The sequence below is a fragment of the Corylus avellana genome, chromosome ca2, assembly GCF_901000735.1.
Source record: "Corylus avellana chromosome ca2, CavTom2PMs-1.0".
Classification (NCBI taxonomy): Eukaryota; Viridiplantae; Streptophyta; class Magnoliopsida; order Fagales; family Betulaceae; genus Corylus; species Corylus avellana.
Genome location: NC_081542.1, coordinates 41,277,450 through 41,293,204, shown reverse-complemented (window position 1 = coordinate 41,293,204; position 15,755 = coordinate 41,277,450). Strand labels below are relative to the sequence as shown.

Genomic DNA, 15,755 nt, shown 5'->3' with positions numbered 1-15,755 from the left:
ATTATTGAATTTTGATCAAAGAGTGATTTTAATAGCCACATCATTCTTAGTAGGACACAAGTAGTTCTTCTAGAATTACTCGGCTGAAACATGCGTTTTAAGCATTTTAACAAATAAGTGATGAAATTAAAAGAAGTTGAAACATAGGATACCGATATCATATATTTTCAAAATTTTAAATTATGATTGTTAGCTTATACTTTCGGTATAAGTGAAGTTCTTCATTTTATTTAATATTTTTTACAAACAATTTTATTTATTTATTTATTTTTAATTTTGCCTAGCCTCATCGACGGTGAATTCTAAATTTGGATAGATGGGATAACCTCTATCTCCATTCTAGCATTGATTGGTGAATTAATTAAGTGGACTTGTCGACAACAAATTAGCGGCCGTGACGAGTGAGCTGTGTGTAGGGGTGGGCAAAAACCCGGCCGGCCCGCAAACCCGACCCGATCCACCCCGCCCCGAGCGGTTTTTAGGCATATTTTTGCGGGTTCGGGTAGGATCTCTCCAACCCGTGCGGGGCGGGGCGGCTTGTGGGTATAGAGATTTATTTCATGCAGGTACGCGCCCCGCCCCGATCCGACCCGCCCAAGTATAAAAATATTAAAACTAAAAAAACCCTAACCTAATTTCCTAACTCTCTCTTTCAGTTTCAGCCGCCTCTCTCCCTCCCTTCCTCTCTCAGCCTCTCGTCTCTTGCTCTCTCTCCATCTCTCCATCTCTCTTGCTCTCGCTCTCGCTCTCTCTCCGCCGCTCTTGCTTGCTCGTCTGCACCGCCGCTCCACCTCAAATCACTGGCTGTTGCGCCGCTCCCACCTCCACTCCACAGACCACGATCCACGATCCAGGTTTTTCTCTCTCTCTCTCTAGGCCTCTTTCATGAATGGGAACCAAAAGATCTTTTATCATTCAGATCTAATCATTCTTTGGTTTTCTATTCCATTGTTTATAGCTAGGTTTGATGTTGGGTTAGGTTGTGTTTGATTGTTTCTTGGTATTCTGATGTAGGGTTTGTTTGAAAATGGAGGACAAGAAACCTGCAGAAGAGACAAAAATGGAGGAGAAGAACCCAACCCGCACAACCCGCATCAACCCGCCCCACTACCAAGACAACCCAACTCGCTGCTTGAGACTTGCTCGGGTGACGGTTGAAAATTCAACCTCCAGTGGGCGGTGGAAAAGCCCATACCACCACTGGCCACCTGTCACCCCTAGCTGTGTGAGCTAAGAAACTGGACTTATTATATTTTATATTTAAAACTTTTTTATTATATTTATAAACTTTTTACATTTTTATTTGTATATAAATTATATTTAACTAGTTATTGTACGTAGAAAACAGTTTTGAGAGGAGGTGAGGGCATATCCTTCTACTCCCTGCTCCTACCCTCTCCCAACCCTACTTCCTTTTTATTTTTTTATTTTTTTATTTTTTTTATTTTTATTTTATTTTTATTTTTTTTATTTTTATTTTTTTATTCTTTTTTTAATTTTAATTTTTTTTTTAATGTTTGTAGGTGTTCTCCAAACAAATCAGCAACTTTGGCATTTCTGCTATGCATCCGTCCACATTCCACTATGTTGTGTCATTCATCTTTTTTTCAGCCGCTGCTACTACTTGTTAGTTGTTTATTTGTGCTTTTTTGTTTAGAATAATTAAGAGATTTATTCTCTATAGATTTGTATGCCCTCATGAGTGAGGAGAAATAATTAGGTGTGATGAGTTATTTCTCACGGTCGGTTTAAATAAATTTTGTTAGGAAATTTGGCTACTCATGTCTTAGATCTAGTATGCTCGGAGTGGATCTGCGCTTTGACTGTATTTGTACATGGGTTAGTGGAAGATTAAAGTCATAGATAGCACCTGATTGTAAGAATTTTTGTTTGTATCTATGACTTTGTAACCTCATAGTATGTGGTTATGATTTTTGCATAGCTTTATTCATATTTTGTGCTGTAAGAGCTTTATGCTCGTGATATTTAATTAATGAAATACTCAGATTTCCGTTAAAAAAAAAAAAAAAAAACCTAGTTAGTATATGTAATGAGATAAAATGGTATATTATCACTTCTAGTAATGCTCTCCCGGTCGCCACCGGTTGTTAAAATATAAATTAAATGATTAAATTTATTCATTCATATAAGTTTAAGCTCAGTGTCCGTCATTCACCTACTATTTCAATAAAATATTTAATATGTTAGATTTTACCTATTAAAAAGAAATTTGATGTCATACATAAGAGAGTATTGAATATAAATTTAAATAATTAAGTTTATTACTTTTTATAAACTTATTGTTTTAAGAAAAGTGATGATTTCATCACATTTTGTCGTTTTCATTAATTCTTTGGGAAGATGGGCTTTCAAACACTCTTATAGCACATGAAGCAGCTATATATGGTTTTTCTCTTCTTTGTTGATATTGTTGTTGTTTTTATTCTTTTTTCTTGTCTGTATTGTTCTGTTGTTCTATCTCTATCTCAAAGCTGCACCCAAAAGTAAAATAAAATAAAATTTAATTAAAAAATTGATAAAAAGATGAGACATTGGTATATATACCTAATATGAAATCATTCTATGCTGACCATTTGGTCATTTACGCGTCAACATGACTCAAAAAAAAAATCTCTTTCAGTTGTTTGATAAATTGATTCATACTTAGTTCAGAGCAGCATCAGCCAGCACAGGCAGGTTACCATCATCAACCCACCATTTGTGCAGCATGGGGTCCACGACCATATAATCATTTGGCTAATAAAAGAGTCATTGACCCAAGTACCTCAAAGTCACCTTTTCCTATTCCTTTATTGACACCGCCATAGCTTTTGCCATGCATCTTCTTCTTCTTCTTCTTCTTTCTCCACAAGAAGCTAGCTGTTAATAATTAGGAGACCAGTAGTAATCGTTGTGTAAATGCCTATTCATAAACCCTCATCAACCAACTGTCCTCACACGCTTCTCACCTCGTACGTGTACAACACTTTACCCAATCAATACGCGACAATTAGTCGTCACGACATTTTCAAAAAGTAATAAAGTTGTTAAATATTTAAATAATTTCTCTTAGATCCACTTTTATCCAAGTGAAAGATTGTCGAGTAGATAAGCTGGATAATGACTCTTCCGAATCCCTTCTTGTGATCTTGTTGAAAAGTCTTGCAACTTTGCCTCTCAATTTCTTAATTCCCGCCGCCAAACCTGGTCGTGATGTTCTTTGTAACCGATATAGGGTCCGTTTGGTAAACTCTTTTGTCTTAAATACCGAAAATAATGTGATATAAAAAATAAGAATATTTTTATCTTAATTTTTTTTTAAAAAATTGTTTGAATAGTTAAAAAAAAAAAAGAAAAAAAAAAGGGGGGTTTGCCAAACCGGCTCGGGATCGGAGCTGACGTGGCTTGAGGGGGATTGATCATGGCTCCATGCTCGGCATATTCGGTTCACATTCCAAATATACCTCGTGCATGCACTTGGGTTTATGATTTTTTTTTTTTTTTTTATTCTTCATTGATGAGTTATGGATAATGGAGTAGTAGAGCCGTGCCGGGCAAGACTTATTGTATCCACTAGAGATGAGGAAGCTGATTTTTGGAATAAGAATTCAACGATGTAAGTTGTTTTTCATTGTTGATAGTAAATGATAGTTCAAGTTGAATTTTGTTTAGTATTTTTGTTGAGACATTATTTATACACATGGTATCTAACATATATATAATAATGCATGAAGTAAAAAGAGTAATGCTATAGACCATCCGTATTTTAAGATCATATCAATACTGAAAGAGAGTTTATTATATCAGAATGTTGTGTAAAACTCAATTTTTACAGTCTCTAATAGAAATTTGGCACATCAAGTAAAAACACCAAATACAATAGAGATGAAAATATTGTATCTTTAATTCAAATAAATCTCATAAACTTTTTCAGTCGTTCTAGCTCAACGCCCACCACCCACCACCCACCACTGAACCCTACACCCACCTTTGAGCCCTTAACATCAGAGTTTCCAAAACCAACCAAGATGGTGGTTCCATTAGTTTTATCGATGAGTATTTTATTTATGAGATATTTTGTTAAGAGAAAGAAAATTATTTTGTGCGAATGGTTATATTTATTTTTTGGTGTTTTAAGGTAAGGTGTTTGCTTCCAATTGAAGGGTGCAAAACACCTAATTTACACCACAACCTAATTGAAGTTCTTCTCTTATTGAAAAGATACAAGAAATATAAATTGGGAACGTTTAGCATTACTTGGCCTATAGTGTAATATTTAAGGAAATCAGGTTAGGATCTCTCCCGTGTCACCTTGAGTAAAATGGGTGGCTGAAAGACGGAAAATGATCCTCTTTATTTCAAATGAATGAAGAGTATCTATTTAGTGCATTTAAGGAGGGTAATATTGTCTTTACATTTTAGGGGCAATTTTTTTGGACAAATTTGTCCTCTTAAATGCACTAAATGGGTACTTTCAATTTCATTTCAAATGGAGAGATCTATTTCCCCGAAAGACAACCTAGCTATTTTTTTCTTTGACATATCCACAGAAGGGAAGGGGGAGAGGGAATTCGAACTAGTGACTTCCACTTCATGAGGGAATTCGAACTAGTGACTTCCACTTCATGAGGCGTGGCTCACAGCCGATTGAGCTACCCCTTGGAGACAAGACAACCTAGCTATTAATTTTTCTAACATTAAACATATTTTTAATATATAATTATTGAAACAAATTTTCAGATGTCATACCTTTAAACGCATACAAATTTATATTTAGCAAACTTTATTGGTAAAAGACATTATTTATGTTGTCTTTCATTGTCTGGCCTAACCGTAAGTTGAAGAAAAAGAATAGGATGAAAGGAACGTTTACAAGAAGCTTAGGCCCAAAGTTCAACTCTCTCATTTGTCACTTAAAAATATAGTCTAAAAATAAAATATTTTTTTTATTTGCTGAGCATTAAATATTTGACGCCTAGATTCCTAACTCTTAGACCATCCTTTTGACTTTTTTGGTACATAAGCATTCAAATGGAACAGAATTCTCTCTATTTCAACTTCTCACCCAATTTGCCAATTTCTCAAATTCCTTTTGATATATATAATTCCCTCAATGATCCCGATTGCTTAATGTGAGATATTACTTCTTCATAATTTTGGTAATTAGTCGGACCAAATCTGCCCAAAACTCTTGTTCAAAGATTTCCCCACGTACGTACGTAATCACATGTTCTTCTTCTTTAAAGGCCTTCTGGAACCATTGAAGCCAGTGGTTAGCTTCCCCTTCTGGGTAAAAAGACTGCCTTTTGAACTTTCTACTAATGGGGTGTTCCTTGACAATTGGAACATTGTTAATTAGCCAACCACCGCTGTTCCAAAAGCAATCTTGCCAGCTAAGTCTTTAATCCCTATGTACTTCTAAACGTCATGTTGCCTCCTGAAAATTCACCAACTTTGCCACCAATTTCTCTGGGTATAGTTAATTAGGAGGAAATTTTCTTCGACCCACTCTAATAAATATTAGGTATAATTAAATGATTATTAAAGAAAACATGTGTCACAGATTGACATCTCCTAAAATTCTCTTTAAATTTGAGATTCTTAAATTCATAAATCTCATCCGTTCATCTCATTTAAACGTCTAAAATAAGCTATCTTTCAGCATTTAATGAGGAAATATGACTTATTAAATTTCTTGAGGGTAGTTTCCTCATTAATTTTTCTCATTAAATGCTGAAACATGACTTATTATAGACGCTTAGATGAAATGAACGACTTAAATTTATGAATTTGATAATCTCAAATTTAAATAAAATTCTAAAGGATCTCAATTCGTATCTCACATGTTAGAGGATGCTTGACATGTATTAGAATGAGTTAAAGAAAATTTCTATCCATTTCTCTTCGACTTTAACCAGTAATTAATATGGTTGAGTTGATGATTTCGATAAGGACTATTTAATGCAGTGTGATTCCTTTACAAACTATTTGAAATGGTGTAAACAATTGCCTTGTAATTTCGCAATCTCAATACCATAACTTAGGCCATGTGAAACCAAATATCTCCCTTGTTAGAACACACTTGGCATTTATTAGAATGAGTTTGAGGAAATTTCTTTGAAACTATTTTGAAGAAAATTTCTATCTATTTCTCTTCGACTTTATCCAGTCATTAGTATGGTCAAGTCGATGACTTCGATGAGGACTATTTAATGCAGTGTGAATTCCTTTGCAAACTATTTGAAATATCTTGCAATTGCCTTATAGTTTCCCAATCCCAATACCACATTTTATTATTATTATTATTATTATTATTTTTAACAAAGATATTCTTCATTTATGAATAATAGATCAATCAGGAGCAATTTGCTCCCTTATTATAATACTATAGATACAATTTGAAATTTTCTCAAGCCAAACATTATCTATGACATATATGATGGCTTCCCTAGCCAAACTGTGAACTGCTGGGTTTGCATCCCTTTTAACATATTCAATCATGCACCATCTCAGTAAACACATATGTTCTTGAATACTAGCTACAATATGCCCGAACTTACTCCAACTTTTGTGCTTCGCTTTAACCACATTGACAATTTGCAAGGCATCTCCCTTTATAATAACATCATAGAAGCTCATCTTCCAATACCATAATTTAGGTCATGGTGAAACCAAATATTGCGTTTTTTTTTTTGTTTTTTAAAAAAACAATGATTCTTCTTTATCCATGTAATAAAAATAGAACATATTGCTATAACAAAACAATATCATAAATATAATGAAAAATTTATTCTATTCAAATCTGATCTATGTTTTAACTCTTTGAATGTCACTGTCCTAATCAGTTTCCAGATTTGCAGCATATTTCGACGAATCACGTCTATGGCCACTGTCCGGGCCACTGGAACTTTCTCAACTAGACGATGATTTCCTTGCTTTTCCATCTCTACTACAAGCGCATTCCCAAACGCAATTCACTTCGCTGCCTCTACTATCAGTGACAATTATTCCAAATGACCCCTAACTCGCTATATCGGGATATTCTCACTATCAATATTATTATACCATACCATCATCATCTTCAAGTTATTGCCATTTGACTTAATGTTTTATGGAGTAATTTTATATGCCACTGTCTTACTATGCTAGTATGATATTATCAATCAACTATCTTGTTAAAAGGGGGAAAAAAGAAAAGAAAATAGAAATGTTATACATATACTACACACTGTCGATCTCATGTGGCTGATGTGGCATTGTCCATCAGCTTTAAGATAGTTTTAAAAAAATGGCTGATGGATACTGTCACATTATCCTATATATATATATATTTGAACACAACCTTAATAGTATTACAAGTAGCTAGTAACATCTGTTGGTGTATCCAATCCAAAATGTTACAAAACTGTTAGGAGCTAGCTGTCCAACTAATACATGATGTTCGCATCAAATTACATGTTTTAACCATCTAAATTACTCTTCAACAAGATTCATATATATGCAAGAGAGATTTGAAAAAGAAATTAAGTATTGGTCGGGTTTGTTTGATAAAATAATTTAGACTGTGCTTTTTGCTTTTTAGTTGTGTTGAAAATTAATTTGAACTGTATTTTGAATTGTTTCTTAATATCTTTATTTTTTGCTAAAAAAGAAATACTCTAAAAGCATTACGAAGCCAGTCCAATATTATTTTGTTTGTATACAACACATATACCGGAGACAGAGAGAGATAAAGAGAGAAAGTGTTTGTGGATAATGATCACGTGAAGCCAAAACTCAGCAACAGACAACTTGGAGCCTCTCTATTATGAGAAAACAACTTGACAAAGTCCAAACCCTAATCCATACGTTAAAGTTTTAAAATCTCAAAGCTTAACGCCTAAGCTTTTTGTTGCGTGGCTTCTCTGAGAAGCTCTAAGACATGTCGGCTGGGACAAGAAATATATAGATCTCGAGATGTTCTTGTCTACAATCGTTTTCTTTTCAATACTTGCAACTTGCCAGCTTTCCAACAATAGAGGAACGACATCTCACAAACATATATCGCCTGGCCCTGAATCTAGGCCATGCCAGTTAAGAATGACTAAAAAAACCATAACTGGATTAAAAAACTAATTACAATTGGACCAGTTTAATCCTTTTTTTACTTTCTAGAGCCGTGATTTGATTATTGTCATGCGATTCAGCTTGCTCGACAAGTCTTATGCTTTTGCATCAAGAAAAGAAAACTAGGATTTTAAAGTGCCACGTTTACTGTGAGTGGAAACGTATTGGACGCTGCAAACAATTACGTACGTTGGATAATGGATATCGCGCAGACGGTAATTCTTCCGACTATTATTTAGATAGCAAGTGGGCTTAAGAAATGTTTGGGGACATTTCATATATATTTTATAGATTATAAAATAAGTAAAAACTAAATAACGTTTGATATCATCTTAAATAATTAAACCTTAATTCGTTTCTCATTCATGAATTGTAGTAAAATTTGACCCGTTTGTTAAATTATTTGATTTTTTTTTTTTGGTCTTATATATATATATATATATAAACCTTAATTGGTTTCTCATTCATGAATTGTAGTAAAATTTGACCCGTTTGTTAAATTATTTGATTTTTCTTTTTTGGTCTTATATATATATATATATATATATATATATATATGCTTTCTCTTCTCAAAATACTCCTAAAAAAATATAAGGAAAAATTATAGTTTACTCCCCCAAAGTTGACAGCGTTTTTCAATTTGAACACCAAAGTTTCAATTTTTGCAATCCACATCCCCAAAGTTTCAATTTTTTGCAATTTGACCAATTGTATCCAAAACTTTACATATTGCCCCTAATTTTTTTATTTTTATTTTTATTTATTTTTATTTTTATTTTTTTATAAAAAATTAAAATAAAAAAATAAAAAAATAAAAAAAATTCGGGGTGGCTACGCCATTTGGCCATTTTTGCACCCCCAATTTTTTTTTTTTTAATAAAAAAAAAAAAATTAAGGTCAATATGAGAATTTTGGAACAATATTGGTTGAATTGAAAAAAATTGGAACTTTGTGGGGGTGGATTGCAAAAATTGAAATTTTGGTGTTCGAATTGAAAAACGCTGTCAACTTTAGGGAGTAAACTGTAATTTTTCCAAAATACAAAAATAGTTTCATCCTTATATCACATAGAACACTTTCTTTTTTCTTTTTTTTTAAGAATCAGATCTTTAATTATCCTAATTAACATCATCTGTTTAGTATGAATATGACTACACCATTGCCCTTAATTAACAGATATAATTATTAATATGAACATGTTGAAAAAAATTTAGAATTTTTTTTTTTTTTTTGCTTTTTAGTTGTGATGTGACGTAAAGATGAAATTAGTTTGTGAGTATTTAATTTATGTTTGAAGCTATTTGTTAGAAGCTATTTGTTAATGTTCTTACTTTTTTGCTAAAAAAGAAAACACAAACCATATGCAGTAATCAAAATAGATTTCACACATTGAAAAAATCTTAAATGACCTAATACCATGTACACTAATTAGATGCAATAAAACAAAATTTTGACCATAAAATATTAGGCACCATCTTAATCCGCAAAAACGAGTATGTAATAATTTAATTAAGATTTTATTAATATTGTTGTAGTCATTAAAATTTTAAAACCAGTGGAAATATTTGATGATGCGTTTTGGGTGTTGGTGCAATATGACATAAGATGCGAAAAATGGAGGAGTATTCGTGGGATTAGGTCTTGTCTGGCATAAATGGGACAGTGCCGGGGAAATTACCATCAGTCAACCAGTTGAAGTATCGTAACTACACGGCAAATTTCACCGTGATCTCCAGCTGAAAACACGAGCTCACACAGAGACAGAGAGAGAGAGAGAGAGAGAGAGAGAGATGATTCCTTGCTTGGCATGAGAAGTAGTCTACGTGAAGAAAGGGATTCGCAAGAATATATATACAGGTTTACAGGTTGGTACATGTAATATTATTTCCTTCGTGTTATTTTCATGTTCGTTTGTTCGTATGTACATGTCTGAATTTTACAACACCTTTAAAGGGACTCTAGGTTGACGCTGCAGCCGATCGAACACCCCCAACAATCTCTCTCTCTCTCTCTCTCTCTAAGAGGTGAAACGTCCACAGAAGAATCAGGTTGCCTCATCTCCACTCTAGCTGTATACCCTCTTGCACATTAGCCAGGTTTAACTTTACTAATTAATTAAGCTTTTAAATGAATAAGCGTGACATTCGACTTTAGACACATGGTAAAAACAACAGAAAAAAGAAGAAAGGAAAAAAAAAAAAAGAGGAGAAAGAAAACGAACAAAGAGAGATAGACGTCGTGCTTTTATTCGCTTGTGTTGTGTACAAGCGTATATACGCAAGGATACCCAAACTTGTCGTTCAAGCAACCTTTAACTATTTTTAGATATCTTGTTCTTTTCCCTTCTTTTATAGCCTTTGTTCTTCTTGCAACCTTTCTCTCTGTCTCCCTCTCCCTCTCTCTCTCTCTCTCTCTCCCTCGCAGAGGAATTGAAGCCCTCCCAAGAGCTAAGAAGAACCCAGATCAATCATTGAAAGAGCGAAGAATAAAAGCGTGGAAGAAGTACTACTAGATTCCTTCTCTAACATCAAAAACAAGAAGGTGGTTATAAGGAAAAAACGTGCTTAAAAAAGTGACACTAACCCCAACCCCAACCCCAACCCTTGCTTGCTTTACTTCATGTTCTTGTGATCTTTCTTCTTCCCGTTTTTTTTTTTTTTTTTTAGCTTTTTGTTTCTTAGTGTTTAATTAATTTTCTCCATCTTTATTAAATCTTCTTATGTGGGTATGTTATGTTTATAGAGTTGTCTATATTTTGGAGAAGTGGAGGGAGCAATAGGGAAAATCCAGTTTTGGGATGGGCGTGAGAGCAAATCCAAAGAGATGACATGGTGCAATGACTCAGACGATGAGAGGGCCCTTCACATAATCGCGCCAACTCCTAAAGATAACAATAACTTCACTGAAAGAACCGATGAAATTCGGACCATAACATGCCCATCATGTGGCCATAACATAGAATTCCAAGATCAGGTAATTAATTATTTTATATATTTTTTTATATGTTTCTTGATCTCTAGATTCTAATTTATGTGAACAATTAGGCCGGAATTCATGACTTGCCGGGGCTACCAGCCGGAGTGAAGTTTGATCCAACGGACAATGAAATTCTTGAACATTTAGAGGCGAAGGTAGTTTCCGACACTGGGAAGCTTCATCCTCTTATTGATGAATTCATCCCGACGCTTGAAGGAGAGAATGGAATTTGCTATACTCACCCTGAAAAGCTGCCAGGTGATTATTCTTTATTAATTTTTGTTATACCCTAAAAATTTAGCATGTGTTTCTTTCATCTCATAAATCACAATAAATTGTGATTAAGAAAGTGAATTAAGGAGGAAAGTTACGTACTAATTGAGAGTGATTGCCAAGATTTTTTATCGAAAAAAAAGGATATTAATTGCCAATATATATAATTTAAATTTGTGGGACAACTGCAAATATAAATTTAAGGATATTGCGTCTCCATTCATAGATGTCGTTTTTAGAGAAACGTAAAAACATGCACATGTCTTAAGCAGGACATTTATGTATGTTATAAGTAAATACCTAAGTTGGCTGTGATTGCTGACACGATTAATTGCGGTTAGGGAGTCGGTTTCTCTTTTAATATGTAAGAAAGGAGCTAGAGAAATCATGTTACTTTCATTCCTTAATTAAGATTAGTATGTATAATAAACTTTCAACACCACCACCAATACAAGGGTTTTATAGTGCTAATTAATGTAAACCAAGAAAAATGCTACACTTACTGCTATTTTAGTATTTTATAACTCTTTGATGTAGTAGTGCGATGTGGCACTGTACATGTCACGTTAGCCTCTCAAAAATATTATTGATGTGGTTCCGCTAAGGTAGTTCAAAAGAGAAATTGTCCAGCCTTTTTTATGAGACGGTCGGCTAAATCTTGGGGGGATTGCACCCCTGGAGCCCCTCAGGGTAGTTGCAAGCACTCCCAGTGTGCCATTTGGTGGTCACGGCCGCCAGATCGGATGGTCTAACCACCCTCGTGTGGCGGTTGGGGTTGGGGTTGTTGCCGACTAGGAGGAGTGGTGCAAATTCTTTTCTCCTAAGGTGGCATAGGGTTGTAAAATGATTGTTAAGTGTAGCATTATTCTTCACCCTAATCTTCTAGTTTCTCAATTGAAAAGTAATACTTATGCTTGTTATGTTTGTAACTAATATATATATAAAGGAATTTATTGAAAAGAAACCTCAACATTAACAAATAGAGCCCCCCCAATATAATCCCCTAAAATCAAGAAGGCATAATAGCCGAACGAGGAAGCCAACACAAGCAACAACAAGTACTTAAGAGTGCTACAAGGACTAACTAAACTAAAAGATTACATTAAATAATAATAATAGAAAAAAGAACCCTAAGATCCAACCAAATCCCTATTAACAAAAAAAGAAAAAAGGATCGGATACCTTGCAAGGAATTCACTTTCACCCTTTCCAATAAATTATCTTAGAAACAATACTCATGACAATTTTGTTTCTCCACTAGAATAACCTAGCATTTTTATCATCCCAGATAGCATACACGTGCACAGTTGCAATTGGATGAGAATTTGTTGCATTTAGCTACCTGAATTGCTAGCAATTTGAAAAGTTTTATAAAGAAAGGGGTTGTAGGATCCAATTGCCCAAGCCCTTGCCTCATGCAGGTTGGAGCTGCTTAAAACAAGTAGGTTCCGCAATCCTTGTTTGTAAGACTGTCCAAATTACTAGCAATTTAGGCATAGTGTAAAGGATTCCCATCCATTGCAGCTAGCATAAGTTTGACCACTATATAGAGAAATGATATACCTTTAAAACAGGTGGCCATCCACTAAATAAAATTCTCCCACTTTCTACTGCATGTATCCCACAAACTGGTAAACAATATCATTAACATCCATTTCTGTAGCCTCATTGACGACACAGGTATGTTTGTTTAACCTTCTTTCCGATGTAAATAGATTTAATTAGAAAAAAAAAAAAGTAAGAATGTTTGATATAAAAAAAGTAAAAAAAAAAAAAAAAATTGTGTTGTAATGATTTATTTATTTATTTAAATAGTAGTAAAAAGTAAATGATGTGATAAAAAAAAAAAAATTGAATAATACTATATAAAAAGTGTAAAAAAAAAAAAAAAAAAATTGATGTTAGTTATTTTTTTTTTTAAATAAAGTGAATAGTATTGAAGAAATGAGAAAGAGCACTAGCTTTAACCATCAGTGCCTTACAATGACACCAAAGAAATCTTTCACGAAAGGCTGTCAACATTCAACCGTACACATTTACTTTTTAGGGATAACTTTACTGAAAATTCATGAACTTCCACTCGATTTAACTAACCCTCTCTAAACTTAAAAATCTCTCAATTTAGTCTCATAAACTTTTAATTGCTCTCAATTTGAACCCCTCCGTCAAATTTAACTATTAGAAATACCAAAAAAGATCAAAATATCCATGATTTTTGTTTTTTTAAGTAAAAAAAGGTTTTGAAATTAAGGGTAAAGTTGAAATTTTATAAAAAAAATTAATGTTATAAATGTCATTTAACGTTTAAAATCTGACGAATGGGTCAAAATTGATTGTAATTGAAAGTTCAGGAGATTAAATTGAGAGATTTTGAAGTTTAGGGAGGTTTATCAAATCAGATGGAAGTTCAGGGGTCTTCAGTCAAGTTACCCTTATATATATATATATATATATATATATATAAAAGCATAGTCATGTTCTCATGCTTCATTCTCCTTTAACCTGTTGTTGTTCCCATTCTATTTTTAAGTTGATTCCACAACTTTCTTTTTTCTCTCTTTATTTTAGTTTTCGATTTGGTTGGTGAGATAAATACGTGTAACGGTGAATTATAGAGTCAAAATTTGAATTCATGACGTTTGACTATTCAACGTATGGGGTCTTCGTTTATGTAGTTCTAAGTTATTCTAGATGCTGATTACTAACTTTTTTATCAAGCAACCAATGAAACTTGAATCAGAAGTATTCACATTTTGGTGATGCAGGAGTTAGCAAAGACGGCCAAATTCGCCACTTCTTTCATCGACCTTCAAAGGCATACACGACAGGGACGAGGAAACGAAGGAAGGTCCACACCGATGAGGATGGAAGCGAGACAAGATGGCACAAAACAGGCAAGACCAGGCCTGTCTTTGCCGGTGGAACAGTAAAGGGTTTCAAAAAGATCTTGGTTCTCTACACCAACTATGGCAGGCAAAGAAAACCTGAGAAAACAAACTGGGTGATGCACCAATACCATCTTGGCGACAATGAAGAAGAGAAAGATGGAGAATTAGTGGTCTCAAAGGTTTTCTACCAAACACAGCCTAGACAATGTGGTTCGAGTATTAAGGATTCCTTTGTCGAAGACAAACAATTGATGACGAAGAACCAAAGCATCGGCCATGATCATAACAACAATATTCCTATGCCTAAGAACGCAGCTCTTGTGGAGTATTACAATCCTAATTCTTTCATCAACTATGATCATCACCAGGGGGGGCATAATAGGGAAATCTCACCACAACTAATTCCTAATCTGGTTGTCCAGGGTGATGGGTCATCTTTTATTCGAATAGCTTCAGATGCAAGCAAAGGAAAGTTTGAGAGAAAATAGTGATGGGGGAGCTAGCTTCTGGTGGTGGTTGTTGCTGTTGCTGTTGCTGTGTAATATTAGTCAAATAAGTTATATATATTGGATTGAGATTACAATGAGGACAAGAGGGGAAAGTAAGGGGAATAATAAGATAATGGCTCAAGTATTTCCAAATTGGGTATGGAAAATTTGGCCAATGTTGTTGTTGTTGGAAGTTTCTTTTGTGCAGGCCTAGCTAAGGAATATGTTGGGAAAGTGACGTAATATTTTAGGAATGTACAGATCGAAGGTGATGATCGATGCCTACAAACATCGATCCGTACGTATGATAGGGTTAGTATTTAGTTTCATCATTACTTTGTTCCTCTCATGGATCATGAGGAACTTTTGACTCAATTGATGATGATGATACCGCTTTGTTGGATTTTCGTTGTAGATTTCCTACAAAAGAGATTATTCTTAACTTTCTTGTTTGTGTGTAAGCTTTTTGTTTCATCATTATGTACAATGATATACAATGATTTTACTATATATATAAGTTGATTCTTACTAATTAATTACTTTCTCTTGTTTATTTATTTCATGGCTTTTACTTAAAATTCAAATTCAAGATAGTGATTATGATATTATGTTTAATCATTTATACAAAAATTTCAAATTACTAAAAGATAGAGAATGTAAATATAATTAATATTAATTCTAAGAAATAATAACCAACACCAAAAATACTCATGCAACTGGTTGAGAACAATGTATAAGAAACACAAATGGATTGAGATGGCGTAAATTCTAAATTGCTTTACTCTTAATATTCTTTTAACAAAAAATTATCTTTTTCTTTCTTATTAAATTACACTCCACAATAATTTTCTTATCTTCTTCAAAACTATTTTAATTTTTTGTTATTCCATAGGCTTGGTTCTCTCTGTCTGTGTATCTGAGTCCTGCCAGCTGGAGTGTGTGGTGGTGCGTGTTTGCGGTGCATGCTACATAGGCTCTGACAACAGTACCACGTGGCCCTTCGCCATGCCTGACGAGTTCCACG

At 33.9% G+C, this 15,755-nt stretch overlaps 1 protein-coding gene across 1 annotated transcript; it reads left to right on the top strand.

Annotated features, from left to right (window-relative positions):
• The first annotated feature begins 10,563 nt into the window (after positions 1–10,563).
• Positions 10,564–15,205, top strand: LOC132168531 (NAC domain-containing protein 73-like). The gene is made up of 4 exons (XM_059579524.1): positions 10,564–10,647; positions 10,849–11,079; positions 11,151–11,340; positions 14,121–15,205. The coding sequence occupies exons 2-4, from the start codon at positions 10,930–10,932 to the stop codon at positions 14,729–14,731; spliced, it is 951 nt and encodes a 316-aa protein (XP_059435507.1). The 5' UTR covers positions 10,564–10,647; positions 10,849–10,929; the 3' UTR covers positions 14,732–15,205.
• Positions 15,206–15,755: the final 550 nt, after the last annotated feature.